This window comes from Eucyclogobius newberryi, unplaced genomic scaffold, assembly GCF_026437365.1.
Source record: "Eucyclogobius newberryi isolate DKJ021-1_F unplaced genomic scaffold, fEucNew1.0.hap1 SCAF_14, whole genome shotgun sequence".
Taxonomy (NCBI): domain Eukaryota; kingdom Metazoa; phylum Chordata; class Actinopteri; order Gobiiformes; family Gobiidae; genus Eucyclogobius; species Eucyclogobius newberryi.
The window spans coordinates 37537191-37564345 of record NW_027315768.1 but is presented as its reverse complement, the minus strand read 5'-3'; the positions used below and the strand labels follow the sequence as shown (position 1 = coordinate 37564345).

At 47.6% G+C, this 27155-nt stretch overlaps 1 protein-coding gene across 1 annotated transcript; it reads right to left on the bottom strand.

The window, feature by feature from the left end:
- Nucleotides 1–12570: 12570 nt before the first annotated feature.
- On the bottom strand, nt 12571–26815 carry nmi (N-myc (and STAT) interactor). Its single transcript, XM_072445375.1, has 9 exons — nt 26762–26815; nt 22096–22152; nt 20773–20931; nt 19913–20029; nt 16592–16757; nt 15307–15413; nt 14752–14938; nt 14485–14588; nt 12571–13057 (listed from the first exon to the last, which is right to left on the bottom strand). The coding sequence occupies exons 1-9, from the start codon at nt 26798–26800 to the stop codon at nt 12869–12871; spliced, it is 1125 nt and encodes a 374-aa protein (XP_072301476.1). The 5' UTR covers nt 26801–26815; the 3' UTR covers nt 12571–12868.
- Nucleotides 26816–27155: the final 340 nt, after the last annotated feature.

The following is a 27155-nucleotide window of genomic DNA, read 5'->3' as shown; positions in this document are numbered from 1 at the left end:
CTGCCTGAAGAGTGTCTCCAGCTCCAGTGTCTCCCTCACGTCTGTGAGAGTCACATCCTCCTTCATCTGGAACTAACACAGGGACATAGGCTTTTGTCCCAAAGAGGTTTTTTTGTAGTTTTTCCTGCAGAAGGAGGAGCTAAGGACAGAGGGAGGAGCTAAGGACAGAAGGAGGAGCTAAGGACAGAAGGAGGAGCTAAGGACAGAGGACTCTGGGACATCGTCCCTCGTCCCCACAGACATTGTTGATTGGGCCTCACAAACATAAATTGATTTGATTTGATGTAGAAGTTGTCCACAGTCTCTTGTGGCGCTCAGCCCTGGAGCTGAACTGGAGGAGATGCTCGTGGACACAAGCTGCAACGGGAGAGATGAAGAGACTACGAGCCGCCATCCTGATGCAAGAAGTCTTAATAAAAGCAGGACTCAACCCATATGTGAAAACAGAGCTGTGCGTCGCTTGTAAAGGATCAATGTGGAGAGCGATACACGACATGTTTCCAACAAACGCTCATCCAGACCATATCATTCTTCAGCTGCTTGGACAAGAGGAAAAGCCAAGAGCAGATGTGTCAAGAGCTCATCAAGTTTGGAGAAATGTCACTGGCAACAATCCAGAGTCGAACCAAATGGAACAATCCATTCTGCAGCTCAAACTCAGAAAGGAGAAATAAAGTGGCAGAAGTGATCGGCCTCAGAAGCACGACACATGTGTTTACTCAGACCACACGACTCACCAGGGGGCGCTGTATCGGGAGAAGAAAGAAGATCAAAGAGAGCAAGACAAAGAAGTGCTTCAAAAACTGAATCAAATACAATTTGGAGCAGGAAGAACAATGATCCATGATGATTATGGTAAGAGTTCTCTTCAGAGAAATGAAGACAAATGAATAGCAATCGCTAAATGTGCTGCACATAATGAGGTGTCAAAGGTCACATGAGGTGTCAAAGGTCACATGAGGTGTCAAAGGTCACATGAGGTGTCAAAGGTCACATGAGGTGTCACATGAGGTGTCAAAGGTCACATGAGGTGTCAAAGGTCACATGAGGTGTCAAAGGTCACATGAGGTGTCACATGAGGTGTCAAAGGTCACATGAGGTGTCACATGAGGTGTCAAAGGTCACATGAGGTGTCAAAGGTCACATGAGGTGTCACATGAGGTGTCAAAGGTCACATGAGGTGTCAAAGGTCACATGAGGTGTCAAAGGTCACATGAGGTGTCACATGAGGTGTCAAAGGTCACATGAGGTGTCACATGAGGTGTCAAAGGTCACATGAGGTGTCAAAGGTCACATGAGGTGTCACATGAGGTGTCAAAGGTCACATGAGGTGTCAAAGGTCACATGAGGTGTCAAAGGTCACATGAGGTGTCACATGAGGTGTCAAAGGTCACATGAGGTGTCACATGAGGTGTCAAAGGTCACATGAGGTGTCAAAGGTCACATGAGGTGTCACATGAGGTGTCAAAGGTCACATGAGGTGTCACATGAGGTGTCAAAGGTCACATGAGGTGTCACATGAGGTGTCAAAGGTCACATGAGGTGTCAAAGGTCACATAAGGTGTCAAAGGTCACATGAGGTGTCAAAGGTCACATGAGGTGTCACATGAGGTGTCAAAGGTCACATGAGGTGTCAAAGGTCACATGAGGTGTCACATGAGGTGTCAAAGGTCACATGAGGTGTCAAAGGTCACATGAGGTGTCACATGAGGTGTCAAAGGTCACATGAGGTGTCAAAGGTCACATGAGGTGTCACATGAGGTGTCAAAGGTCACATGAGGTGTCAAAGGTCACATGAGGTGTCACATGAGGTGTCAAAGGTCACATGAGGTGTCAAAGGTCACATGAGGTGTCACATGAGGTGTCAAAGGTCACATGAGGTGTCAAAGGTCACATAAGGTGTCAAAGGTCACATGAGGTGTCACATGAGGTGTCAAAGGTCACATGAGGTGTCAAAGGTCACATGAGGTGTCACATGAGGTGTCAAAGGTCACATGAGGTGTCAAAGGTCACATAAGGTGTCAAAGGTCACATGAGGTGTCACATGAGGTGTCAAAGGTCACATGAGGTGTCAAAGGTCACATGAGGTGTCACATGAGGTGTCAAAGGTCACATGAGGTGTCAAAGGTCACATGAGGTGTCAAAGGTCACATGAGGTGTCACATGAGGTGTCAAACGTCACATGAGGTGTCAAAGGTCACATGAGGTGTCACATGAGGTGTCAAAGGTCACATGAGGTGTCAAAGGTCACATGAGGTGTCACATGAGGTGTCAAAGGTCACATGAGGTGTCAAAGGTCACATGAGGTGTCAAAGGTCACATGAGGTGTCACATGAGGTGTCAAAGGTCACATGAGGTGTCAAAGGTCACATGAGGTGTCACATGAGGTGTCAAAGGTCACATGAGGTGTCAAAGGTCACATGAGGTGTCACATGAGGTGTCAAAGGTCACGTGAGGTGTCAAAGGTCACATGAGGTGTCACATGAGGTGTCAAAGGTCACATGAGGTGTCAAAGGTCACATGAGGTGTCAAAGGTCACATGAGGTGTCACATGAGGTGTCAAAGGTCACATGAGGTGTCAAAGGTCACATGAGGTGTCAAAGGTCATATGAGGTGTCACATGAGGTGTCAAAGGTCACATGAGGTGTCAAAGGTCACATGAGGTGTCACATAAGGTGTCAAAGGTCACATAAGGTGTCAAAGGTCACATGAGGTGTCAAAGGTCACATGAGGTGTCAAAGGTCACATGAGGTGTCAAAGGTCACATGAGGTGTCATAGGTCACATGAGGAGGTGAACTTGAAAGAAAAGACGACACTTTTGATTCAGGAGCTTGTGACATGAACAATGCCTCAGAACTGTTGGTTCTAGTTCTTCATGAAGCTCATGGCTCAGCGCTGGTGCAACACGCTCCATCTTTACTAGAACAGAAGAGATGCAGAATCTTTTTTTTTTTTTACTATTTATTGTTTTTGAAACACACAAAATGACCTATTTAAAGGTTTAAGGAAGAAAATGAAATAATGAGAACAAAAATATATATATATATATATACACATATACATACATACATATACATATATATACATATATTTATATATACAAAATACGTAAAGGCTCTGGGTTTAGCAGAAACAAAGGGCTTAAAGCATCTTATGGCGAGAAGTACGAGTCACATTTTGTCCACTGCTTGTTGAATTTGTCCATTTTCAGGTTGAGTCTGGCGGTTATTTTCAGTTATCATGTCCGTCCAGTCCTTGACCGTCGGGGCAGCTTGGGTCATCCACTTTTTCGTTATCGCCTTGTTCCCGGCGACCAAAAGCACGTCCCATAGATATCCATCCATGATGTCCATGGCAGGAGTTTTGAGACATAAATACATTATTCCACATTTGAGTGGGATCGGAGTGTCAAAAATAGCCTGTATCGCTTTGTTAATTTGTGTCCAGTATTTCAGTCCCAAAACACATGGTAATGACCTGTCTCCCGGCAACCACAGTCTCTCCAGCATCCGGCCCTGTGACTGCACTCTGACCTGCTGTTATGGAAAGCGGGTCACATTTTTGTCCAGACCTCTTCCCACTCCTCATCCGTCAAAACAAAATGACCTTCCTTTTCCCATTTACTTGTAATAGATTTAGTGGATTGTCCATGTCATTGATGCATCCATATACTTTAGATACTATTCCCCTTGAGAGTTCACATTTATATGATTGGATAAAGATTTCAGTAAGACTATTGTAATTGTTGGTGCTTTGTTTTATTTCTTGATTATAATAGCTCCTGATTTGTAAGTCCCTATAGAAGTCCTGTTTTTCCAAGCCAAAGGATCTTTTCGACATATCGAAGCTTTCCATTTGGTTATTTTTTACAATCTTGTAACAAACTTTTATGCCTTTTGCGGTGCGGTTTGGCTTAAAGCTTCGATCATAAACCATCCAGCGTAATATTTTAATGTCTTTGTTCATTTGATATGTTTTGATTAGCTTCTTCCATGTCATAAGTGCAGATTTTACCCATGGATTCTCAACTTCCTCCAGGTTATTCAGCCGTTTGTCATCTGCCAGTAAGAACTGTACAGGAACCTCAGGCACCACATGACTCTCAGTATAAGAACTGTACAGGAACCCCCGGCACCACATGACTCTCAGTATAAGACCTGTACAGGAACCTCAGGCACCACATGACTCTCAGTATAAGAACTGTACAGGAACCTCAGGCACCACATGACTCTCAGTATAAGACCTGTACAGGAACCTCAGGCACCACATAGCTCTCAGTATAAGACCTGTACAGGAACCTCAGGCACCACATGACTCTCAGTATAAGACCTGTACAGGAACCCCCGGCACCACATGACTCTCAGTATAAGACCTGTACAGGAACCCCCGGCACCACATGACTCTCAGTATAAGACCTGTACAGGAACCTCAGGCACCACATGACTCTCAGTATAAGACCTGTACAGGAACCCCCGGCACCACATGACTCTCAGTATAAGAACTGTACAGGAACCTCAGGCACCACATGACTCTCAGTATAAGACCTGTACAGGAACCTTAGGCACCACATGACTCTCAGTATAAGACCTGTACAGGAACCCCCGGCACCACATGACTCTCAGTATAAGAACTGTACAGGAACCTCAGGCACCACATGACTCTCAGTATAAGACCTGTACAGGAACCTTAGGCACCACATGACTCTCAGTATAAGAACTGTACAGGAACCTAAGGCACCACATGACTCTCAGTATAAGACCTGTACAGGAACCTCAGGCACCACATAACTCTCAGTATAAGAACTGTACAGGAACCTCAGGCACCACATGACTCTCAGTATAAGACCTGTACAGGAACCTCAGGCACCACATAACTCTCAGTATAAGACCTGTACAGGAACCTCAGGCACCACATGACTCTCAGTATAAGACCTGTACAGGAACCTCAGGCACCACATAACTCTCAGTATAAGACCTGTACAGGAACCTCAGGCACCACATGACTCTCAGTATAAGACCTGTACAGGAACCTCAGGCACCACATAACTCTCAGTATAAGACCTGTACAGGAACCTCAGGCACCACATGACTCTCAGTATAAGAACTGTACAGGAACCTCAGGCACCACATGACTCTCAGTATAAGAACTGTACAGGAACCTCAGGCACCACATGACTCTCAGTATAAGACCTGTACAGGAACCTCAGGCACCACATAGCTCTCAGTATAAGACCTGTACAGGAACCCCCGGCACCACATGACTCTCAGTATAAGACCTGTACAGGAACCTCAGGCACCACATGACTCTCAGTATAAGACCTGTACAGGAACCCCCGGCACCACATGACTCTCAGTATAAGACCTGTACAGGAACCTCAGGCACCACATGACTCTCAGTATAAGAACTGTACAGGAACCTCAGGCACCACATGACTCTCAGTATAAGACCTGCACAGGAACCTCAGGCACCACATGACTCTCAGTATAAGACCTGTACAGGAACCCCCGGCACCACATGACTCTCAGTATAAGACCTGTACAGGAACCCCCGGCACCACATGACTCTCAGTATAAGACCTGTACAGGAACCTCAGGCACCACATGACTCTCAGTATAAGACCTGTACAGGAACCTCAGGCACCACATGACTCTCAGTATAAGACCTGTACAGGAACCTCAGGCACCACATGACTCTCAGTATAAGACCTGTACAGGAACCTCCGGCACCACATGACTCTCAGTATAAGACCTGTACAGGAACCTCAGGCACCACATGACTCTCAGTATAAGACCTGTACAGGAACCTCAGGCACCACATGACTCTCAGTATAAGACCTGTACAGGAACCTCAGGCACCTCATGACTCTCAGTATAAGACCTGTACAGGAACCTCAGGCACCACATGACTCTCAGTATAAGACCTGTACAGGAACCTCAGGCACCACATGACTCTCAGTATAAGACCTGTACAGGAACCCCCGGCACCACATGACTCTCAGTATAAGACCTGTACAGGAACCTCAGGCACCACATGACTCTCAGTATAAGACCTGTACAGGAACCCCCGTCACCACATGACTCTCAGTATAAGACCTGTACAGGAACCCCCGGCACCACATGACTCTCAGTATAAGACCTGTACAGGAACCTCAGGCACCACATGACTCTCAGTATAAGACCTGTACAGGAACCTCAGGCACCACATGACTCTCAGTATGTTTCCATTGCTCTGATCTCTGATCTGGGCTGAGATAAAGTCGTTTTTCAGACAGGGTTAGGCCCCAACCACCTTTTTCTCTTGGTAGTTGTAGAGTTTTAAATCGGATACTGGGTCTTTTACCATGACATATAAATCTGGAAATGGCTTTATTCCATTCATCAAACAGTCGGTTGGAAATAGAAATTGGCAGCGTCTGGAATAAGTAGAGGAATCTGGGTAAGACATTCATTTTGATTGATTCAATCCTTTGACTTCGACTGAAATATGGAATAAGGTTCCATTTTTCAAGGTCTTTTTTTTATAGAAGTGAAGAGGGGAGTAAAGTTTATCTCGAAGATTTTTGATGGATTTTTATGGAGGGTTAAAGTATTTGAGGGATTCTGTTAAATCATTTGAAATGTCAATGACCAGTAGGATAATGCATCCAGACATTGGGCCAAGATCATCAAAAAGATGCTTCACTTCAGGTTTAGAAATCTCTGGTTTGGTCAAAAATAGTAAAATATCATCTACATATGAGGCAATTTTATGTTTTTTTCTGACTGTCTAATATATTGTGCCAATGGTTCTAAATACAAAGCAAACAGGAGGAGGGACCAAGCACAGCCCTGCCTCAGCCCTCTTTCCACAGTCAGTGGTCAAGGAGCCATTCATTTGTATTCTTCATGTTGGACCATCGTAAAGAGCCTTAATGATTTGTATGTTTTGATCATCTATTTGAAATTAGAACTTTAAATAAGTGAATCCAGTTTCAAGAGTCAAACTCTTTCTCAGCCTCTGAACTCACGATGACGGTCTTGGTTTGTTGAGTTTGTACAGTTCATTATGAGCTGAGATCTTCTCATATCATCTTGTGTTTGTCGCTTAATAATAAATCCTGTCCGATCATTATGAGTTAGATTTGGGAGAATGTGTTCCATTCTTTTGGAGATGATTGAGGTGCATAAAGAATAGTCCACATTTAGAGTAGAAATAGGTATGTATGAGGCACAGTCCTTCCCTCTTTAGGCGTCAAGGACATGATGCTTCCTTCCAGCTTGAGGATCTGAGCTTCTTGAAGGGCCCAGTTAAAGGTCGATCAAAGCAGTGAGTGTTTTGCTCTGAAGAGAAACCGTCACTTCCTGGACATTTATTGTTTTTTAGTCTTTCAATTTGAGTTAGTTATTTCGGCCCCTAATTCTTTATTTTGTTGCTCAGTCATGATGGGTAAAGTAAGAGTATCCAGAGTATAGAGAGTAGAGTATCCAGAGTATAGAGAGTAGAGTATCCAGAGTATAGAGAGTAGAGTATCCAGAGTAGAGACTGTGTTTTGTCTTCATTGTTTTGTAGTGTTGTGTGGATTGTAGTTGGTCTTGTTTGGTTTGGATGGTCTTGTTCTTAATGTCTCATATTTTAAAGATTCTTCTTTCTGCTCGTTGTTTTCGAAGCTTCCAAGATAATCATTTTGAGAATTTTGATCCATTTTCATCGTGTCTTTGTTTTGTGAAAAACATTTTTGGATTCTTTCTTGTGAGGCCAGGTCATTAATCTCGCCTCTTTTCTCTGTAATTTCCTGTAGTATTTGAGGGTTTCTGTTTCCTGCATGTTTAGCTTCTAAAAGTTTGAATTTCTTCTGTAGATCATTTCGTTTTTTTTGCTTTTGTTTCTTTTGAGCTGAGGCGAAAGCAATAACCCCGCCCCTCAAAACTGCCTTTGCTGCGTCCCAAAGGACGGGTGGGGCGGTGTCACCATTATCCTTGTCCTCTACATAGGTTTCAATGTCTTTTAGCATTTTATTTTTAAAGTGAGGATCGTTGAGTAAAGTAACATTAAATCTCCAGAGTGTGTTCTTCTATTTCTGTTCCAGATCTACAGTGATCGCTTAAGTCTATTGTACCTGCGTCTGCTTCTGTCACTTTTGACCTTTCTTTATTGAAAATGAAAAAAGAGTGTATTCTGTGGATTGGAGTCATGTGTGGATTGGAGTCATGTGTGGATTGGAGTCATGTGTGGATTGGAGTCATGTGTGGATTGGAGTCGTGTGTGGATTGGAGTCATGTGTGGATTGGAGTCATGTGTGGATTGGAGTCATGTGTGGATTGGAGTCATGTGTGGATTGGAGTCGTGTGTGGATTGGAGTCGTGTGTGGATTGGAGTCGTGTGTGGATTGGAGTCGTGTGTGGATTGGAGTCATGTGTGGATTGGAGTCGTGTGTGGATTGGAGTCGTGTGTGGATTGGAGTCTTGTGTGGATTGGAGTCATGTGTGGATTGGAGTCATGTGTGGATTGGAGTCATGTGTGGATTGGAGTCGTGTGTGGATTGGAGTCATGTGTGGATTGGAGTCATGTGTGGATTGGAGTCATGTGTGGATTGGAGTCATGTGTGGATTGGAGTCGTGTGTGGATTGGAGTCATGTGTGGATTGGAGTCATGTGTGGATTGGAGTCATGTGTGGATTGGAGTCGTGTGTGGATTGGAGTCGTGTGTGGATTGGAGTCATGTGTGGATTGGAGTCATGTGTGGATTGGAGTCGTGTGTGGATTGGAGTCGTGTGTGGATTGGAGTCATGTGTGGATTGGAGTCATGTGTGGATTGGAGTCATGTGTGGATTGGAGTCATGTGTGGATTGGAGTCGTGTGTGGATTGGAGTCATGTGTGGATTGGAGTCATGTGTGGATTGGAGTCATGTGTGGATTGGAGTCATGTGTGGATTGGAGTCGTGTGTGGATTGGAGTCATGTGTGGATTGGAGTCGTGTGTGGATTGGAGTCATGTGTGGATTGGAGTCGTGTGTGGATTGGAGTCGTGTGTGGATTGGAGTCATGTGTGGATTGGAGTCGTGTGTGGATTGGAGTCATGTGTGGATTGGAGTCATGTGTGGATTGGAGTCATGTGTGGATTGGAGTCGTGTGTGGATTGGAGTCGTGTGTGGATTGGAGTCGTGTGTGGATTGGAGTCATGTGTGGATTGGAGTCATATTCTTTATAGATCTCCCAGTGCTGTGCTGACACATCTAATGTTGGTTGAATATGAGGTTAAAATGGCCACCACAGACGAGGGTTTCCTCAGAGTGGTTTGTAATTAGGTCCATGATATTATTATAGAAAGTGATGTCGCTCCTGGGGGCGGGGCATACACGTTTATCAATGTAAATACATTTACGTCAATGGTTCCTTTGACCATTATAAATCTGCCGTCTTTATCTTTGTGCTCAAAGGTTTGTCCGAACGCTCTTCTTGTTGACATCGGTGTAGCCACTCCCCTCTTGTGTTTCCCCCTGTATGAGGAGGAATAACGTTTTCCGTAACCGTTTCTGATGTTTTTGATGTTCTAGATATTCTTTTTTCATCTTTGTAAGTGTCCTTGACCGCTTAATGGGGCTCAATATGCCATTAACGTTAAATGAGGCTAATTTAATTTTTTCCGATGCCATTTTATTAACCATTTCAAAATTGTTCTTTTTTTTCTGCTTTTGTTACTATAGCCCATAGTTGAGCCCAACACAAAAACATAAAGATTACATCAATATAACATAGTCAAATGAATAAACTGTAGAAGAAACCTGCCTGGAGCCGGTTCCAGGAATGGATCAGGGCCCTTTAGTACAGTTCCTATGACCTTTCACCTGGGGATCTACAGAACAGAAAAAGGGACCACATGGTTTATATTGAGGACTCACATGTGTCCATTAGGGTCCAAAGGTCCAAAGAAGAGGAAAGGGAGATAAAGGGTTCAGGAGTCTGATGCCTTCTCTGGTCAAGTATAATAACTGCTCCCTCTACGTGGATCCTCAGTGTTGCGGGATAGAGCGTAATCCATCTTCTTTTCTCTCAGACCAGATTTCACTTGGTCGAAAGCTTTGCGTTTCTTTACCACTCTCGCTGAGTAATCATTGAAAAAGGATATTTAAGGTTTGGGTATTCTGGGCTGGCTCGCGGCGAGACGTCTGGACGCCGCCAGAACGCGTTGTTTGTCGCTAAAGTTATGGAACTTCAGTATAACTGGTATAACTGGTCTCGGGCGCTGGTTCTGGGCCAGAGCGCAGTGTGCTGATGTTCAGGGATAAACTTGAGCACGTCCGTCCCCTCCGTGTCCTCTGATAGACCTACAAGCCGCATCTTTCCTCTGCGGTTACGCTTCTCCAGATGCTCCATTTGGTCCATGGTAAGCCCTGGCTGTGCCACGTTAGCTTGTAGGACAGAGACATCTCCTTCAGGGCTGAGAGTTCCTTCTCGGCTGCTGTGGCTCGGTTCTCCATCTCGTTAGTCTTTGAGTTTAGTTCCTGCACGTGGCACCGAGCGCTGCATCAGTCTGTGTGCACTGCCTTCATGTGGTCCGTGATCTCCCGCAGAGCCTCACGAGAGCCGGGTCCATCCCGCTCCTGTTCTGTCCCGAGGCTGCGCTCCAAACTGAGCCGGAGCTGGAGCTTGGTCCGCGGGCAGGTGAGGAGGCCGAGTGCAGGCTCACAGCTGTACCTGTCAGTTTAGCTGCGGCGGTGTTCCTCCTGCGCGCTCCGCCCGGCATGTTCAGTCAAAGGTTTACAGTGTTCTCCCGAGTGAAGGAGTCATTTAAACAGATATTTGACTAAGACTTAGACGGAGCAGACTTATGCGGCCATCTTAGCGCTGCACAATACAAAGATGCATAATCTGTTTGTGACTGAAGTTTTGTGTGACACTCATAAGGAGGCGGAGCCTGTCAAGCAGAATCTTTCTGGAGGAAGACAAAGACAAGAGTTTGTGAATAATAAGAAACTAAATCAAATTAGTCCTGACTCTGGCACCAGCAGGAGGCCGCTCCATGTTTAGTCCTGACTCTGGCACCAGCAGGAGGCCGCTCCATGTTTAGTCCTGACTCTGGCACCAGCAGGAGGCCGCTCCATGTTTAGTCCTGACTCTGGCACCAGCAGGAGGCCGGTCCATATTTTAGTCCTGACTCTGGCACCAGCAGGAGGCCGCTCCATGTTTAGTCCTGACTCTGGCACCAGCAGGAGGCTGGTCCATGTTTAGTCCTGACTCTGGCACCAGCAGGAGGCCGGTCCATGTTTAGTCCTGACTCTGGCACCAGCAGGAGGCCGCTCCATGTTTAGTCCTGACTCTGGCACCAGCAGGAGGCCGGTCCATGTTTAGTCCTGACTCTGGCACCAGCAGGAGGCCGGTCCATATTTTAGTCCTGACTCTGGCACCAGCAGGAGGCCGGTCCATGTTTAGTCCTGACCCTGGCACCAGCAGGAGGCCGCTCCATGTTTAGTCCTGACTCTGGCACCAGCAGGAGGCCGCTCCATGTTTAGTCCTGACTCTGGCACCAGCAGGAGGCCGCTCCATGTTTAGTCCTGACTCTGGCACCAGCAGGAGGCCGGTCCATGTTTAGTCCTGACTCTGGCACCAGCAGGAGGCCGGTCCATGTTTAGTCCTGACTCTGGCACCAGCAGGAGGCTGCTCCATGTTTAGTCCTGACTCTGGCACCAGCAGGAGGCCGCTCCATGTTTAGTCCTGACTCTGGCACCAGCAGGAGGCCGGTCCATGTTTAGTCCTGACTCTGGCACCAGCAGGAGGCCGCTCCATGTTTAGTCCTGACTCTGGCACCAGCAGGAGGCCGGTCCATGTTTAGTCCTGACTCTGGCACCAGCAGGAGGCCGGTCCATGTTTAGTCCTGACTCTGCGCACCAGCAGGAGGCCGCTCCATGTTTAGTCCTGACTCTGGCACCAGCAGGAGGCCGGTCCATGTTTAGTCCTGACTCTGGCACCAGCAGGAGGCCGGTCCATGTTTAGTCCTGACTCTGCGCACCAGCAGGAGGCCGCTCCATGTTTAGTCCTGACTCTGGCACCAGCAGGAGGCCGCTCCATGTTTAGTCCTGACTCTGGCACCAGCAGGAGGCCGCTCCATGTTTAGTCCTGACTCTGGCACCAGCAGGAGGCCGGTCCATGTTTAGTCCTGACTCTGGCACCAGCAGGAGGCCGCTCCATGTTTAGTCCTGACTCTGGCACCAGCAGGAGGCCGGTCCATGTTTAGTCCTGACTCTGGCACCAGCAGGAGGCCGGTCCATGTTTAGTCCTGACTCTGCGCACCAGCAGGAGGCCGCTCCATGTTTAGTCCTGACTCTGGCACCAGCAGGAGGCCGCTCCATGTTTAGTCCTGACTCTGGCACCAGCAGGAGGCCGCTCCATGTTTAGTCCTGACTCTGGCACCAGCAGGAGGCCGCTCCATGTTTAGTCCTGACTCTGGCACCAGCAGGAGGCCGGTCCAGTCGTGTGAGTTGACTTCAAAGAGACATTTGTGACTTCACTCTTTTATTAATCACGTTGATATAGTTTAAACAGTTTAAACATTTGAAGAACACGTGGCATCTTCTTAAATGGGTAAATAGTATTAGCATTAGCATTATTAGCATTGGGTTACAGCAGAAGGATGTGGCTCCCTCTAGTGGTCAGGACAGAGGAAGGCATTAGCATTAGCATCGTTAGCTCCCTCTAGTGGTCGGGACAGAGGAAGGCATTAGCATTAGCATCGTTAGCTCCCTCTAGAGGTCAGGACAGAGGAAGGCATTAGCATTAGCATCGTTAGCTCCCTCTAGTGGTCAGGACAGAGGAAGGCATTAGCATTAGCGTCGTTAGCTCCCTCTAGTGGTCAGGACAGAGGAAGGCATTAGCATTAGCATCGTTAGCTCCCTCTAGTGGTCAGGACAGAGGAAGGCCAGCAGGCTCTTCCCTGGGCTCAGATACTTGGTGTGCTCGATCTCTCCTCCTCCGTTACTCGGCTTCTGGAAGTGGATCTCCAGCTGGTCCTGCACCTCCTCCTCGTCGCCCGTGTCCAGGATGTCGTCCAGGAGCAGAGTCCTCTTCAGAGCGCCACAGAAGCTCTGAAAGACACACAAGGAGACGCACTGAGACCTCCAGGAGCAGAGACCTCTAGGAGCAGAGGCCTCCAGGAGCAGAGGCCTCCAGGAGCAGAGACCTCCAGGAGCAGAGACCTCTAGGAGCAGAGGCCTCCAGGAACAGAGTCCTCTAGGAGCAGAGACCTCCAGGAGCAGAGACCTCCAGGAGCAGAGGCCTCCAGGAACAGAGACCTCCAGGAGCAGAGGCCTCCAGGAGCAGAGACCTCCAGGAGCAGAGGCCTCCAGGAACAGAGACCTCCAGGAGCAGAGGCCTCCAGGAGCAGAGACCTCCAGGAGCAGAGGCCTCCAGGAGCAGAGGCCTCCAGGAGCAGAGGCCTCCAGGAGCAGAGGCCTCCAGGAGCAGAGACCTCCAGGAGCAGAGACCTCTAGGAGCAGAGGCCTCCAGGAACAGAGTCCTCTAGGAGCAGAGACCTCCAGGAGCAGAGGCCTCCAGGAGCAGAGGCCTCCAGGAACAGAGACCTCCAGGAGCAGAGGCCTCCTGGAGCAGAGACCTCTAGGAGCAGAGTCCTCTAGGAGCAGAGGCCTCTAGGAGCAGAGTCCTCCAGGAACAGAGTCCTCTAGGAGCAGAGACCTCCAGGAGCAGAGACCTCTAGGAGCAGAGGCCTCTAGGAGCAGAGACCTCCAGGAGCAGAGTCCTCTAGGAGCAGAGACCTCCAGGAGCAGAGGCCTCCAGGAGCAGAGACCTCCAGGAGCAGAGTCCTCCAGGAACAGAGTCCTCCAGGAACAGAGTCCTCTAGGAGCAGAGACCTCCAGGAGCAGAGACCTCCAGGAGCAGAGGCCTCCAGGAACAGAGACCTCCAGGAGCAGAGGCCTCCAGGAGCAGAGACCTCCAGGAGCAGAGGCCTCCAGGAACAGAGTCCTCTAGGAGCAGAGACCTCCAGGAGCAGAGACCTCCAGGAGCAGAGGCCTCCAGGAACAGAGACCTCCAGGAGCAGAGGCCTCCAGGAGCAGAGACCTCCAGGAGCAGAGGCCTCCAGGAGCAGAGACCTCCAGGAGCAGAGGCCTCCAGGAGCAGAGGCCTCCAGGAGCAGAGACCTCCAGGAGCAGAGGCCTCCAGGAGCAGAGGCCTCCAGGAGCAGAGGCCTCCAGGAACAGAGACCTCCAGGAGCAGAGGCCTCCAGGAGCAGAGGCCTCCAGGAGCAGAGGCCTCCAGGAGCAGAGGCCTCCAGGAACAGAGACCTCCAGGAGCAGAGGCCTCCAGGAGCAGAGACCTCCAGGAGCAGAGGCCTCCAGGAGCAGAGACCTCCAGGAGCAGAGGCCTCCAGGAGCAGAGGCCTCCAGGAGCAGAGACCTCCAGGAGCAGAGACCTCCAGGAGCCTCCAGGAGCAGAGGCCACACAGAACAGAACATCTGAGCAGAACATGAAAGACGCAGAAGAAGACAAACTTTACCTGGAACTTGTGCAGTTGATGTTCATAAACAGGAGAAACTTTGACTTTGGTCGGAAACTCCAGATCCACCGAATGTTCTCCTCTGAGGAACAACGACTCTGCCACTGAGGAACCAGAGAAGAACCTTTAACCATTGAGGAACCAGAGAAGAACCTTTAACCACTGAGGAACCAGAGAAGAACCTTTAACCACTGAGGAACCAGAGCGCCTCTCTTACCTCCGGGTGTGAGCGCCTCTCTTACCTCCAGGTGTGAGCGCCTCTCTTACCTCCGGGTGACAGGAAGTGGATGCGTGCCTTCCTCTGCTCAGCGCTGAACTGCACAGACTGCACCTCGGCTCCTCCTCTGCTCGGGCGAGAAAAGGCCAGAGCCAGGCGCTCCTCCAGGCGCTCCTTTGGCATCGCACTCATGACCTCTGACACGTCCAGGTGCGAGCGAGACACCGACAGGTGAATCTGCAGAAGACAGAAGAACCACATGAAACACCAGGAGCTTCAGGACAAAAGATCCTCTGAAGAACGTTGGACAGAAGATCCTCTGAAGAACGTTGGACAGAAGATCCTCTGAAGAACGTTGGACAAAAGATCCTCTGAAGAACGTTGGACAGAAGATCCTCTGAAGAACGTTGGACAAAAGATCCTCTGAAGAACGTTGGACAAAAGATCCTCTGAAGAACGTTGGACAGAAGATCCTCTGAAGAACGTTGGACAGAAGATCCTCTGAAGAACGTTGGACAAAAGATCCTCTGAAGAACGTTGGACAGAAGATCCTCTGAAGAACATTGTGACGATTGAGATGAATCAAACGTGTGGAAAAGTCGTACCTCAAACTGAACGACCGGCTCAGTCCTGATCCTCTTCGGCTTCACCTCCAGAGTCTGATCATCAAAGGAGACGCTGCACCTGTCCATCTGCAGCACCTGAGACACCACTGAGGAACATCAGAGAGGAACATGAGGAACATCAGAGAGGAACATGAGGAACATCAGAGAGGAACATGAGGAACATCAGAGAGGAACATGAGGAACATCAGAGGAACATGAGGAACATCAGAGAGGAACATGAGGAACATCAGAGGAACATGAGGAACATCAGAGAGGAACATCAGAGAGGAACATGAGGAACATCAGAGAGGAACATGAGGAACATCAGAGAGGAACATGAGGAACATCAGAGGAACATCAGAGAGGAACATGAGGAACATCAGAGAGGAACATGAGGAACATCAGAGGAACATCAGAGAGGAACATGAGGAACATCAGAGAGGAACATGAGGAACATCAGAGGAACATCAGAGAGGAACATGAGGAACATCAGAGAGGAACATGAGGAACATCAGAGAGGAACATGAGGAACATCAGAGAGGAACATGAGGAACATCAGAGGAACATGAGGAACATCAGAGAGGAACATGAGGAACATCAGAGGAACATCAGAGAGGAACATGAGGAACATCAGAGAGGAACATGAGGAACATCAGAGGAACATCAGAGAGGAACATGAGGAACATTAGAGAGGAACATGAGGAACATCAGAGAGGAACATGAGGAACATCAGAGAGGAACATGAGGAACATCAGAGGAACATGAGGAACATCAGAGAGGAACATGAGGAACATTAGAGGAACATGAGGAACATCAGAGAGGAACATCAGAGAGGTACATGAGGAACATCAGAGAGGAACATGAGGAACATCAGAGGAACATCAGAGAGGAACATGAGGAACATCAGAGGAACATCAGAGAGGAACATGAGGAACATCAGAGGAACATGAGGAACATCAGAGAGGAACATCAGAGAGGTACATGAGGAACATCAGAGAGGAACATGAGGAACATCAGAGGAACATCAGAGAGGAACATGAGGAACATCAGAGAGGAACATGAGGAACATCAGAGAGGAACATGAGGAACATCAGAGGAACATGAGGAACATCAGAGGAACATCAGAGAGGAACATGAGGAACATCAGAGGAACATCAGAGAGGAACATGAGGAACATCAGAGGAACATGAGGAACATCAGAGAGGAACATGAGGAACATCAGAGGAACATCAGAGAGGAACATGAGGAACATAGCTGGATTGAGGAGAAGGTGGAGGGTTTGTACCTTTCTCCTCCTCGAAGGTGATCAGGGCCTGTCCTCCCTGCAGCAGCAGCGCCCCCTGCTGGCACACGCTGAACCGGCTTCTGATTGGCCCTTCACCGGTGACGTCATCGCTGTCCCGCTTCGGCTTAATGAACTCCACCTCAGCGTCCGGGAGATCGGCACAAATCTGCACCAAGACCGAGCGAAGAGCGTTCAACGTGTTTACGACGAGCGACCGAGCGAAGAGCGTTTAACGTGTTTACGACAAACGACCGAGCGAAGAGCGTTCAACGTGTTTACGACGAGCGACCGAGCGAAGAGCGTTTAACGTGTTTACGACAAACGACCGAGCGAAGAGCGTTCAACGTGTTTACGACGAGCGACCGAGCGAAGAGCGTTTAACGTGTTTACGACAAACGACCGAGCGAAGAGCGTTTAACGTGTTTACGACGAGCAACCGAGCGAAGAGCGTTTAACGTGTTTACGACGAGCGACCGAGCGAAGAGCGTTTAACGTGTTTACGACAAACGACCGAGCGAAGAGCGTTTAACGTGTTTACGACAAACGACCGAGCGAAGAGCGTTTAACGTGTTTACGACAAACGACCGAGCGAAGAGCGTTTAACGTGTTTACGACGAGCAACCGAGCGAAGAGCGTTTAACGTGTTTACGACAAACGACCGAGCGAAGAGCGTTTAACGTGTTTACGACAAACGACCGAGCGAAGAGCGTTTAACGTGTTTACGACGAGCGACCGAGCGAAGAGCGTTTAACGTGTTTACGACAAACGACCGAGCGAAGAGCGTTTAACGTGTTTACGACGAGCGACCGAGCGAAGAGCGTTTAACGTGTTTACGACAAACGACCGAGCGAAGAGCGTTTAACGTGTTTACGACAAACGACCGAGCGAAGAGCGTTCAACGTGTTTACGACGAGCGACCGAGCGAAGAGCGTTTAACGTGTTTACGACAAACGACCGAGCGAAGAGCGCTTAACGTGTTTACGACAAACGACCGAGCGAAGAGCGTTTAACGTGTTTACGACAAACGACCGAGCGAAGAGCGTTTAACGTGTTTACGACGAGCAACCGAGCGAAGAGCGTTTAACGTGTTTACGACAAACGACCGAGCGAAGAGCGTTTAACGTGTTTACGACAAACGACCGAGCGAAGAGCGTTTAACGTGTTTACGACGAGCGACCGAGCGAAGAGCGTTTAACGTGTTTACGACGAGCGACCGAGCGAAGAGCGCTTAACGTGTTTACGACAAACGACCGAGCGAAGAGCGTTCAACGTGTTTACGACGAGCGACCGAGCGAAGAGCGTTTAACGTGTTTACGACAAACGACCGAGCGAAGAGCGTTCAAACGACCGAGCGAAGGGCGTTTAACGTGTTTACGACAAACGACCGAGCGAAGAGCGTTCAACGTGTTTACGACAAACGACCGAGCGAAGAGCGTTTAACGTGTTTACGACAAACGACCGAGCGAAGAGCGTTTAACGTGTTTACGACGAGCAACCGAGCGAAGAGCGTTTAACGTGTTTACGACAAACGACCGAGCGAAGAGCGTTTAACGTGTTTATGACGAGCAACCGAGCGAAGAGCGTTTAACGTGTTTACGACAAACGACCGAGCGAAGAGCGTTCAAACGACCGAGCGAAGGGCGTTTAACGTGTTTACGACAAACGACCGAGCGAAGAGCGTTCAACGTGTTTACGACGAGCGACCGAGCGAAGAGCGTTTAACGTGTTTACGACAAACGACCGAGCGAAGAGCGTTCAAACGACCGAGCGAAGGGCGTTTAACGTGTTTACGACAAACGACCGAGCGAAGAGCGTTCAACGTGTTTACGACAAACGACCGAGCGAAGAGCGTTTAACGTGTTTACGACAAACGACCGAGCGAAGAGCGTTCAACGTGTTTACGACAAACGACCGAGCGAAGAGCGTTCAACGTGTTTACGACGAGCGACCGAGCGAAGAGCGTTTAACGTGTTTACGACAAACGACCGAGCGAAGAGCGTTCAAACGACCGAGCGAAGAGCGTTTAACGTGTTTACGACAAACGACCGAGCGAAGAGCGTTTAACGTGTTTACGACGAGCGACCGAGCGAAGAGCGTTTAACGTGTTTACGACAAACGACCGAGCGAAGAGCGTTTAACGTGTTTACGACGAGCGACCGAGCGAAGAGCGTTTAACGTGTTTACGGCAAACGACCGAGCAAAGAGCGTTTAACGTGTTTCTCAATTATGACTTGGTTTTGGTTTTTACACGTAAGGAACTGGAAGTTTTCTCCAGAGGCTTTAAATAAGAGTCACACTTCTGCCTGAACCCTTGAGATCCCTTTAGATCCCTTTAGACCCCATTAGAACCCTTTAGACCCCTTTAGACCACATTAGAACCCTTTAGACCCCATTAGAACCCTTTAAACCCCTTTAGAACCCTTTAAACCCCTTTAGAACCCTTTAGACCCCTTTAGAACCCTTTAAACCCCTTTAGATCCCTTTAGACCCCATTAGAACCCTTTAAACCCCTTTAGAACCCTTTAAACCCCTTTAGATCCCTTTAGACCCCATTAGAACCCTTTAGACCCCTTTAGACCACATTAGAACCCTTTAGACCCCATTAGAACCCTTTAAACCCCTTTAGAACCCTTTAAACCCCTTTAGAACCCTTTAGACCCCTTTAGACCCCATTAGAACCCTTCAGACCCCTTCAGAACCCTTTAGAACCCTTTAAACCCTTTAGAACCCTCTAGAGCCCTTTAGACCCATTAGAACCCTTTAGACCCCTTCAGAACCCTTTAGAACCCTTTAGACCCCTTTAGAGCCCTTTAGAGCCCTTTAGAGCCCTTTAGACCCCTTTAGAGCCCTTTAGACCCCTTTAGAGCCCTTTAGACCCCTTTAGAGCCCTTTAGAGCCCTTAGAGCCCTTTAGACCCCTTTAGAGCCCTTTAGACCCCTTCAGACCCCTTTAGAGCCCTTTAGACCCCTTTAGAACCCTTTAGACCCCTTTAGAGCCCTTTAGACCCCTTCAGACCCCTTTAGAGCCCTTTAGACCCCTTCAGACCCCTTTAGAACCCTTTAGACCCCTTTAGAACCCTTTAGAGCCCATTAGAACCCTTTAGAGCCCTTTAGACCCCATTAGAACCCTTTAGACCCCTTCAGAACCCTTTAGAACCCTTTAGACCCCTTTAGAACCCTTTAGACCCCTTTAGAGCCCTTTAGACCCCTTTAGAACCCTTTAGACCCCTTTAGAGCCCTTTAGAGCCCTTCAGACCCCTTTAGAACCCTTTAGGTGGTTACAATACACAAATGTCCTGCTGAAGTTCTCGTCGTCTCAAACCTTGAACTTGTTCTGCAGTTTGTGGGCGTCGGCTCGTCTCTGCTGCAGCTGAAACCTGCTCCTCTTCAGATTGTCCATCAGATCCTTCTTCTTCTGACTGAGGAGACTCAACTGAGCCTGAGGAGACAAACTCATGAGTCTGTTACTGCAGTACAAGTATTCCTCCAGTAAAGGCAGAAGTATCTGTATATTATAGTATATGTATTTGTATATTATAGTATATGTATTTGTATATTATAGTATATGTATTTGTATATTATAGTATATGTATTTGTATAGTATATGTATTTGTATATTATAGTATATATATTTGTATAGTATATGTATTTGTATATTATAGTATATATATTTGTATAGTATATGTATTTGTATATTATAGTATATATATTTGTATAGTATATGTATTTGTATATTATAGTATATATATTTGTATAGTATATGTATTTGTATATTATAGTATATATATTTGTATAGTATATGTATTTGTATATTATAGTATATATATTTGTATAGTATATGTATTTGTATATTATAGTATATATATTTGTATAGTATATGTATTTGTATATTATAGTATATATATTTGTATAGTATATGTATTTGTATATTATAGTATATATATTTGTATAGTATATGTATTTGTATATTATAGTATATATATTTGTATAGTATATGTATTTGTATATTATAGTATATATATTTGTATAGTATATGTATTTGTATATTATAGTATATATATTTGTATAGTATATGTATTTGTATATTATAGTATATATATTTGTATAGTATATGTATTTGTATATTATAGTATATATATTTGTATAGTATATGTATTTGTATATTATATATGTGTGTCTGACCCTGAGCGCCCGCCCGCTGGCTCCGCCCTCCGTCTGATCTTCTTCTTGTCTCTGCATCAGGTCCTTCAGGAGGTTCTGAGCGTTCTTCTTCTCACGCTCCTGCTCCAGCTTCATCAGGATCAGACCAGATTTAGAATCGTCGGCTTTCTCCACTTTGGCCTCAAACAAAGACACAAAACAGACCTTATGGTCCTCACACCACAACAGCTTTAGGACTCCAGCAAAGACGGCGCTACAAAGAGGCAAAGTCCGTGTTCAGCAGGTGTCGAGAGCTACAGCCCAGTACAACAACCCCGCCTCTGTGTGGAGTGGCCCCGCCTCTGTGTGGAGTGGCCCCGCCTCTGTGTGGAGTGGCCCCGCCTCTGTGTGGAGTGGCCCCGCCTCTGTGTGGAGTGGCCCCGCCTCTGTGTGGAGTGGCCCCGCCTCTGTGTGGAGTGGCCCCGCCTCTGTGTGGAGTGGCCCCGCCTCTGTGTGGAGTGGCCCCGCCTCTGTGTGGAGTGGCCCCGCCTCTGTGTGGAGTGGGCTCCGGCTTCTCACAAACTATAAGCCCAGAGCCCTACTGCAGGTTTGACAGCCCCTCCCCCACTGCAGCCACCTCTGCCAACCCGCCCCCCACCTGCCCCGCCCCTCTCTCAGTTCAGGAACAGGAAGTAAATCCAACCCCGGCCACCTTAAGACACTGTGCAGGCGAGCTGGCCCCTGTCTTCACTGGCCTTTTTAGCACCTGGACTCCTCGAGAACCTACACCAGGATCAGCACCACCTCCTGCTCTGCTCCAGGACAACTCCCAGCTCAACCTGCCTGACTCCACCTGCAGGAGGAGCGCTGACTTCACCTGCAGGGGAAGCGCTGACTTCACCTGCAGGGGAAGCGCTGACTCCACCTGCAGGGGGGTCTGAGCGGTCTGAGCGGCCTGAGCGGCCTGAGCGGCCTGAGCGGTCTGAGCGGCCTGAGCGGCCTGAGCGGCCTGAGCGGCCTGAGCGGTCTGAGCGGCCTGAGCGGCCTGAGCGGCCTGAGCGGCCTGAGCGGTCTGAGCGGCCTGAGCGGCCTGAGCGGCCTGAGCGGCCTGAGCGGCCTGAGCGGTCTGAGCGGTCTGAGCGGCCTGAGCGGTCTGAGCGGCCTGAGCGGCCTGAGCGGCCTGAGCGGTCTGAGCGGCCTGAGCGGCCTGAGCGGCCTGAGCGGTCTGAGCGGTCTGAGCGGCCTGAGCGGCCTGAGCGGCCTGAGCGGTCTGAGCGGTCTGAGCGGCCTGAGCGGTCTGAGCGGCCTGAGCGGCCTGAGCGGCCTGAGCGGTCTGAGCGGCCTGAGCGGCCTGAGCGGTCTCACCTTCCACTCCTCCAGGTGGGCCTTGGCCTGGGCCAGCTCAGCGATGTGGTTCTCCTTCTGTTTAAAGTGAAATATGAAGAACTCAGTTGTTTTCAATCTAAAGTTCATTCAATGTTTTGCTCCAGAATAAATCAAATCTTTTTGAAGTAAATAATGTGTAAAACATTTGAACGTTTCGACTTTAAAAGTTACATTTTATTTAGTTTAGACTTTTGTGATAAATGTGTTTCATCGAAATCTGACAAAATCATGAAACAGAATTATTCTTATTAAAAATGTATTTTTCAACAAACTTTGAAAATATGTCTCTTGTCTCTCTTGTGTCTCTCATGTGTCTCTTGTCTCTCATGTGTCTCTTGTCTCTCATGTGTCTCTTGTCTCTCATGTGTCTCTTGTCTCTCATGTGTCTCTCATGTGTCTCTTGTCTCTCATGTGTCTCTTGTCTCTCATGTGTCTCTCATGTGTCTCTTGTCTCTCATGTGTCTCTTGTCTCTCATGTGTCTCTTGTCTCTCATGTGTCTCTTGTCTCTCATGTGTCTCTCATGTGTCTCTTGTCTCTCATGTGTCTCTTGTCTCTCATGTGTCTCTCATGTGTCTCTTGTCTCTCATGTGTCTCTTGTCTCATGTGTCTCTCATGTGTCTCTTGTCTCTCATGTGTCTCTTGTGTCTCTCATGTGTCTCTTGTCTCTCATGTGTCTCTTGTCTCTCATGTGTCTCTCATGTGTCTCTCATGTGTCTCTTGTCTCTCATGTGTCTCTTGTCTCTCATGTGTCTCTTGTCTCTCATGTGTGTCTCATGTGTCTCTTGTCTCTCATGTGTCTCTCATGTGTCTCTTGTCTCTCATGTGTCTCTTGTCTCTCATGTGTCTCTTGTCTCTCTTGTGTCTCTCATGTGTCTCTTGTCTCTCATGTGTCTCTTGTCTCTCATGTGTCTCTTGTCTCTCTTGTGTCTCTCATGTGTCTCTTGTCTCTCATGTGTCTCTTGTCTCTCATGTGTCTCTTGTCTCTCATGTGTCTCTTGTCTCTCTTGTGTCTCTCATGTGTCTCTCATGTGTCTCTTGTCTCTCATGTGTCTCTTGTCTCTCATGTGTCTCTTGTCTCTCTTGTGTCTCTTGTCTCTCATGTGTCTCTCATGTGTCTCTTGTCTCTCATGTGTCTCTCATGTGTCTCTTGTCTCTCATGTGTCTCTTGTCTCTCATGTGTCTCTTGTCTCTCATGTGTCTCTCATGTGTCTCTCATGTGTCTCTTGTCTCTCATGTGTCTCTTGTCTCTCTTGTGTCTCTCATGTGTCTCTTGTCTCTCATGTGTCTCTTGTCTCTCTTGTGTCTCTCATATGTCTCTTGTCTCTCATGTGTCTCTTGTCTCTCATGTGTCTCTTGTCTCTCATGTGTCTCTTGTCTCTCTTGTGTCTCTTGTCTCTCATGTGTCTCTTGTCTCTCATGTGTCTCTCATGTGTCTCTTGTCTCTCATGTGTCTCTTGTCTCTCATGTGTCTCTTGTCTCTCTTGTGTCTCTTGTCTCTCATGTGTCTCTTGTCTCTCATGTGTCTCTCATGTGTCTCTCATGTGTCTCTTGTCTCTCATGTGTCTCTTGTCTCTCATGTGTCTCTCATGTGTCTCTCATGTGTCTCTTGTCTCTCATGTGTCTCTTGTCTCTCATGTGTCTCTCATGTGTCTCTCATGTGTCTCTTGTCTCTCATGTGTCTCTTGTCTCTCATGTGTCTCTTGTCTCTCATGTGTGTCTCATGTGTCTCTTGTCTCTCATGTGTCTCTCATGTGTCTCTTGTCTCTCATGTGTCTCTTGTCTCTCATGTGTCTCTTGTCTCTCTTGTGTCTCTCATGTGTCTCTTGTCTCTCATGTGTCTCTTGTCTCTCATGTGTCTCTTGTCTCTCATGTGTATCTTGTCTCTCTTGTGTCTCTCATGTGTCTCTTGTCTCTCATGTGTCTCTTGTCTCTCATGTGTCTCTTGTCTCTCATGTGTCTCTTGTCTCTCTTGTGTCTCTCATGTGTCTCTTGTCTCTCATGTGTCTCTTGTCTCTCATGTGTCTCTCATGTGTCTCTTGTCTCTCATGTGTCTCTTGTCTCTCATGTGTCTCTTGTCTCTCTTGTGTCTCTCATGTGTCTCTTGTCTCTCATGTGTCTCTTGTCTCTCATGTGTCTCTTGTCTCTCATGTGTCTCTCATGTGTCTCTTGTCTCTCATGTGTCTCTTGTCTCTCATGTGTCTCTTGTCTCTCATGTGTCTCTTGTCTCTCTTGTGTCTCTCATATGTCTCTTGTCTCTCATGTGTCTCTTGTCTCTCATGTGTCTCTTGTCTCTCATGTGTCTCTTGTCTCTCTTGTGTCTCTTGTCTCTCATGTGTCTCTTGTCTCTCATGTGTCTCTCATGTGTCTCTTGTCTCTCATGTGTCTCTTGTCTCTCATGTGTCTCTTGTCTCTCTTGTGTCTCTTGTCTCTCATGTGTCTCTTGTCTCTCATGTGTCTCTCATGTGTCTCTCATGTGTCTCTTGTCTCTCATGTGTCTCTTGTCTCTCATGTGTCTCTCATGTGTCTCTCATGTGTCTCTTGTCTCTCATGTGTCTCTTGTCTCTCATGTGTCTCTCATGTGTCTCTCATGTGTGTCTCATGTGTCTCTTGTCTCTCATGTGTCTCTCATGTGTCTCTTGTCTCTCATGTGTCTCTTGTCTCTCATGTGTCTCTTGTCTCTCTTGTGTCTCTCATGTGTCTCTTGTCTCTCATGTGTCTCTTGTCTCTCATGTGTCTCTTGTCTCTCATGTGTCTCTTGTCTCTCATGTGTCTCTTGTCTCTCATGTGTATCTTGTCTCTCATGTGTCTCTTGTCTCTCATGTGTCTCTTGTCTCTCATGTGTCTCTTGTCTCTCATGTGTCTCTCATGTGTCTCTTGTCTCTCATGTGTCTCTTGTCTCTCATGTGTCTCTTGTCTCTCATGTGTCTCTTGTCTCTCTTGTGTCTCTCATGTGTCTCTTGTCTCTCATGTGTCTCTTGTCTCTCATGTGTCTCTCATGTGTCTCTTGTCTCTCATGTGTCTCTTGTCTCTCATGTGTCTCTTGTCTCTCATGTGTCTCTTGTCTCTCTTGTGTCTCTCATGTGTCTCTTGTCTCTCATGTGTCTCTTGTCTCTCATGTGTCTCTTGTCTCTCATGTGTCTCTCATGTGTCTCTTGTCTCTCATGTGTCTCTTGTCTCTCATGTGTCTCTTGTCTCTCATGTGTCTCTTGTCTCTCATGTGTCTCTTGTCTCTCATGTGTCTCTCATGTGTCTCTTGTCTCTCATGTGTCTCTTGTCTCTCATGTGTCTCTTGTCTCTCATGTGTCTCTTGTCTCTCATGTGTCTCTCATGTGTCTCTTGTCTCTCATGTGTCTCTTGTCTCTCATGTGTCTCTTGTCTCTCATGTGTCTCTTGTCTCTCATGTGTCTCTTGTCTCTCATGTGTCTCTCATGTGTCTCTTGTCTCTCATGTGTCTCTTGTCTCTCATGTGTCTCTTGTCTCTCATGTGTCTCTTGTCTCTCATGTGTCTCTCATGTGTCTCTTGTCTCTCATGTGTCTCTTGTCTCTCATGTGTCTCTTGTCTCTCATGTGTCTCTTGTCTCTCATGTGTCTCTTGTCTCTCATGTGTCTCTCATGTGTCTCTCATGTGTGTCTCATGTGTCTCTTGTCTCTCATGTGTCTCTCATGTGTCTCTTGTCTCTCATGTGTCTCTTGTCTCTCATGTGTCTCTTGTCTCTCTTGTGTCTCTCATGTGTCTCTTGTCTCTCATGTGTCTCTTGTCTCTCTTGTGTCTCTCATGTGTCTCTTGTCTCTCATGTGTCTCTTGTCTCTCATGTGTCTCTTGTCTCTCATGTGTCTCTTGTCTCTCATGTGTCTCTTGTCTCTCATGTGTCTCTTGTCTCTCATGTGTCTCTCATGTGTCTCTTGTCTCTCATGTGTCTCTTGTCTCTCATGTGTCTCTTGTCTCTCATGTGTCTCTTGTCTCTCTTGTGTCTCTCATGTGTCTCTTGTCTCTCATGTGTCTCTTGTCTCTCATGTGTCTCTTGTCTCTCATGTGTCTCTTGTCTCTCATGTGTCTCTTGTCTCTCTTGTGTCTCTCATGTGTCTCTTGTCTCTCATGTGTCTCTTGTCTCTCATGTGTCTCTTGTCTCTCATGTGTCTCTCATGTGTCTCTTGTCTCTCATGTGTCTCTTGTCTCTCATGTGTCTCTTGTCTCTCATGTGTCTCTTGTCTCTCATGTGTCTCTTGTCTCTCATGTGTCTCTCATGTGTCTCTTGTCTCTCATGTGTCTCTTGTCTCTCATGTGTCTCTTGTCTCTCATGTGTCTCTCATGTGTCTCTTGTCTCTCATGTGTCTCTTGTCTCTCATGTGTCTCTTGTCTCTCATGTGTCTCTTGTCTCTCATGTGTCTCTCATGTGTCTCTTGTCTCTCATGTGTCTCTTGTCTCTCATGTGTCTCTTGTCTCTCATGTGTCTCTTGTCTCTCATGTGTCTCTCATGTGTCTCTTGTCTCTCATGTGTCTCTTGTCTCTCATGTGTCTCTTGTCTCTCATGTGTCTCTTGTCTCTCATGTGTCTCTTGTCTCTCTTGTGTCTTATGTCCAAACAACTTCCGCGTCTCAAATCAAACTTTAAACAAAAACAAGTCTTTAACGTTCATGTTTTACCTTTTGATGGACCGCGGCGTCTTGTCCCAGTCCAGACATGTCCACAACCTGGACTAAACCCGGACTAAACCCGGACTAAACACGGACTAAACACGGACTAAACCAGGACTAAACCTGGACTAAACACGGACTAAACCCGGACTAAACACGGACTAAACCTGGACTAAACACGGACTAAACCAGGACTAAACCTGGACTAAACACGGACTAAACCAGGACTAAACCCGGACTAAACACGGACTAAACACGGACTAAACACGGACTAAACACGGACTAAACCAGGACTAAACCTAGACTAAACACGGACTAAACCAGGACTAAACCTGGACTAAAGACTCGGATCTTGTGGTGGAGAAAATGGTGACGTTGTTTTCTGGTTTCGGAGAAATCAAAA

Coding starts and splice junctions, on each gene's coding strand:
- nmi (XM_072445375.1), bottom strand. CDS start 26,800: ATGTCTGGACTGGGACAAGACGCCGCGGTCCATCAAAAG. Junction 16,758..19,912: donor AACTGCAGAACAAGTTCAAG/GTTTGAGACGAC, acceptor GTCTTGGTGCAG/ATTTGTGCCGATCTCCCGGA. Junction 14,589..14,751: donor CCACTTCCTGTCACCCGGAG/GTAAGAGAGGCG, acceptor CTGGTTCCTCAG/TGGCAGAGTCGTTGTTCCTC.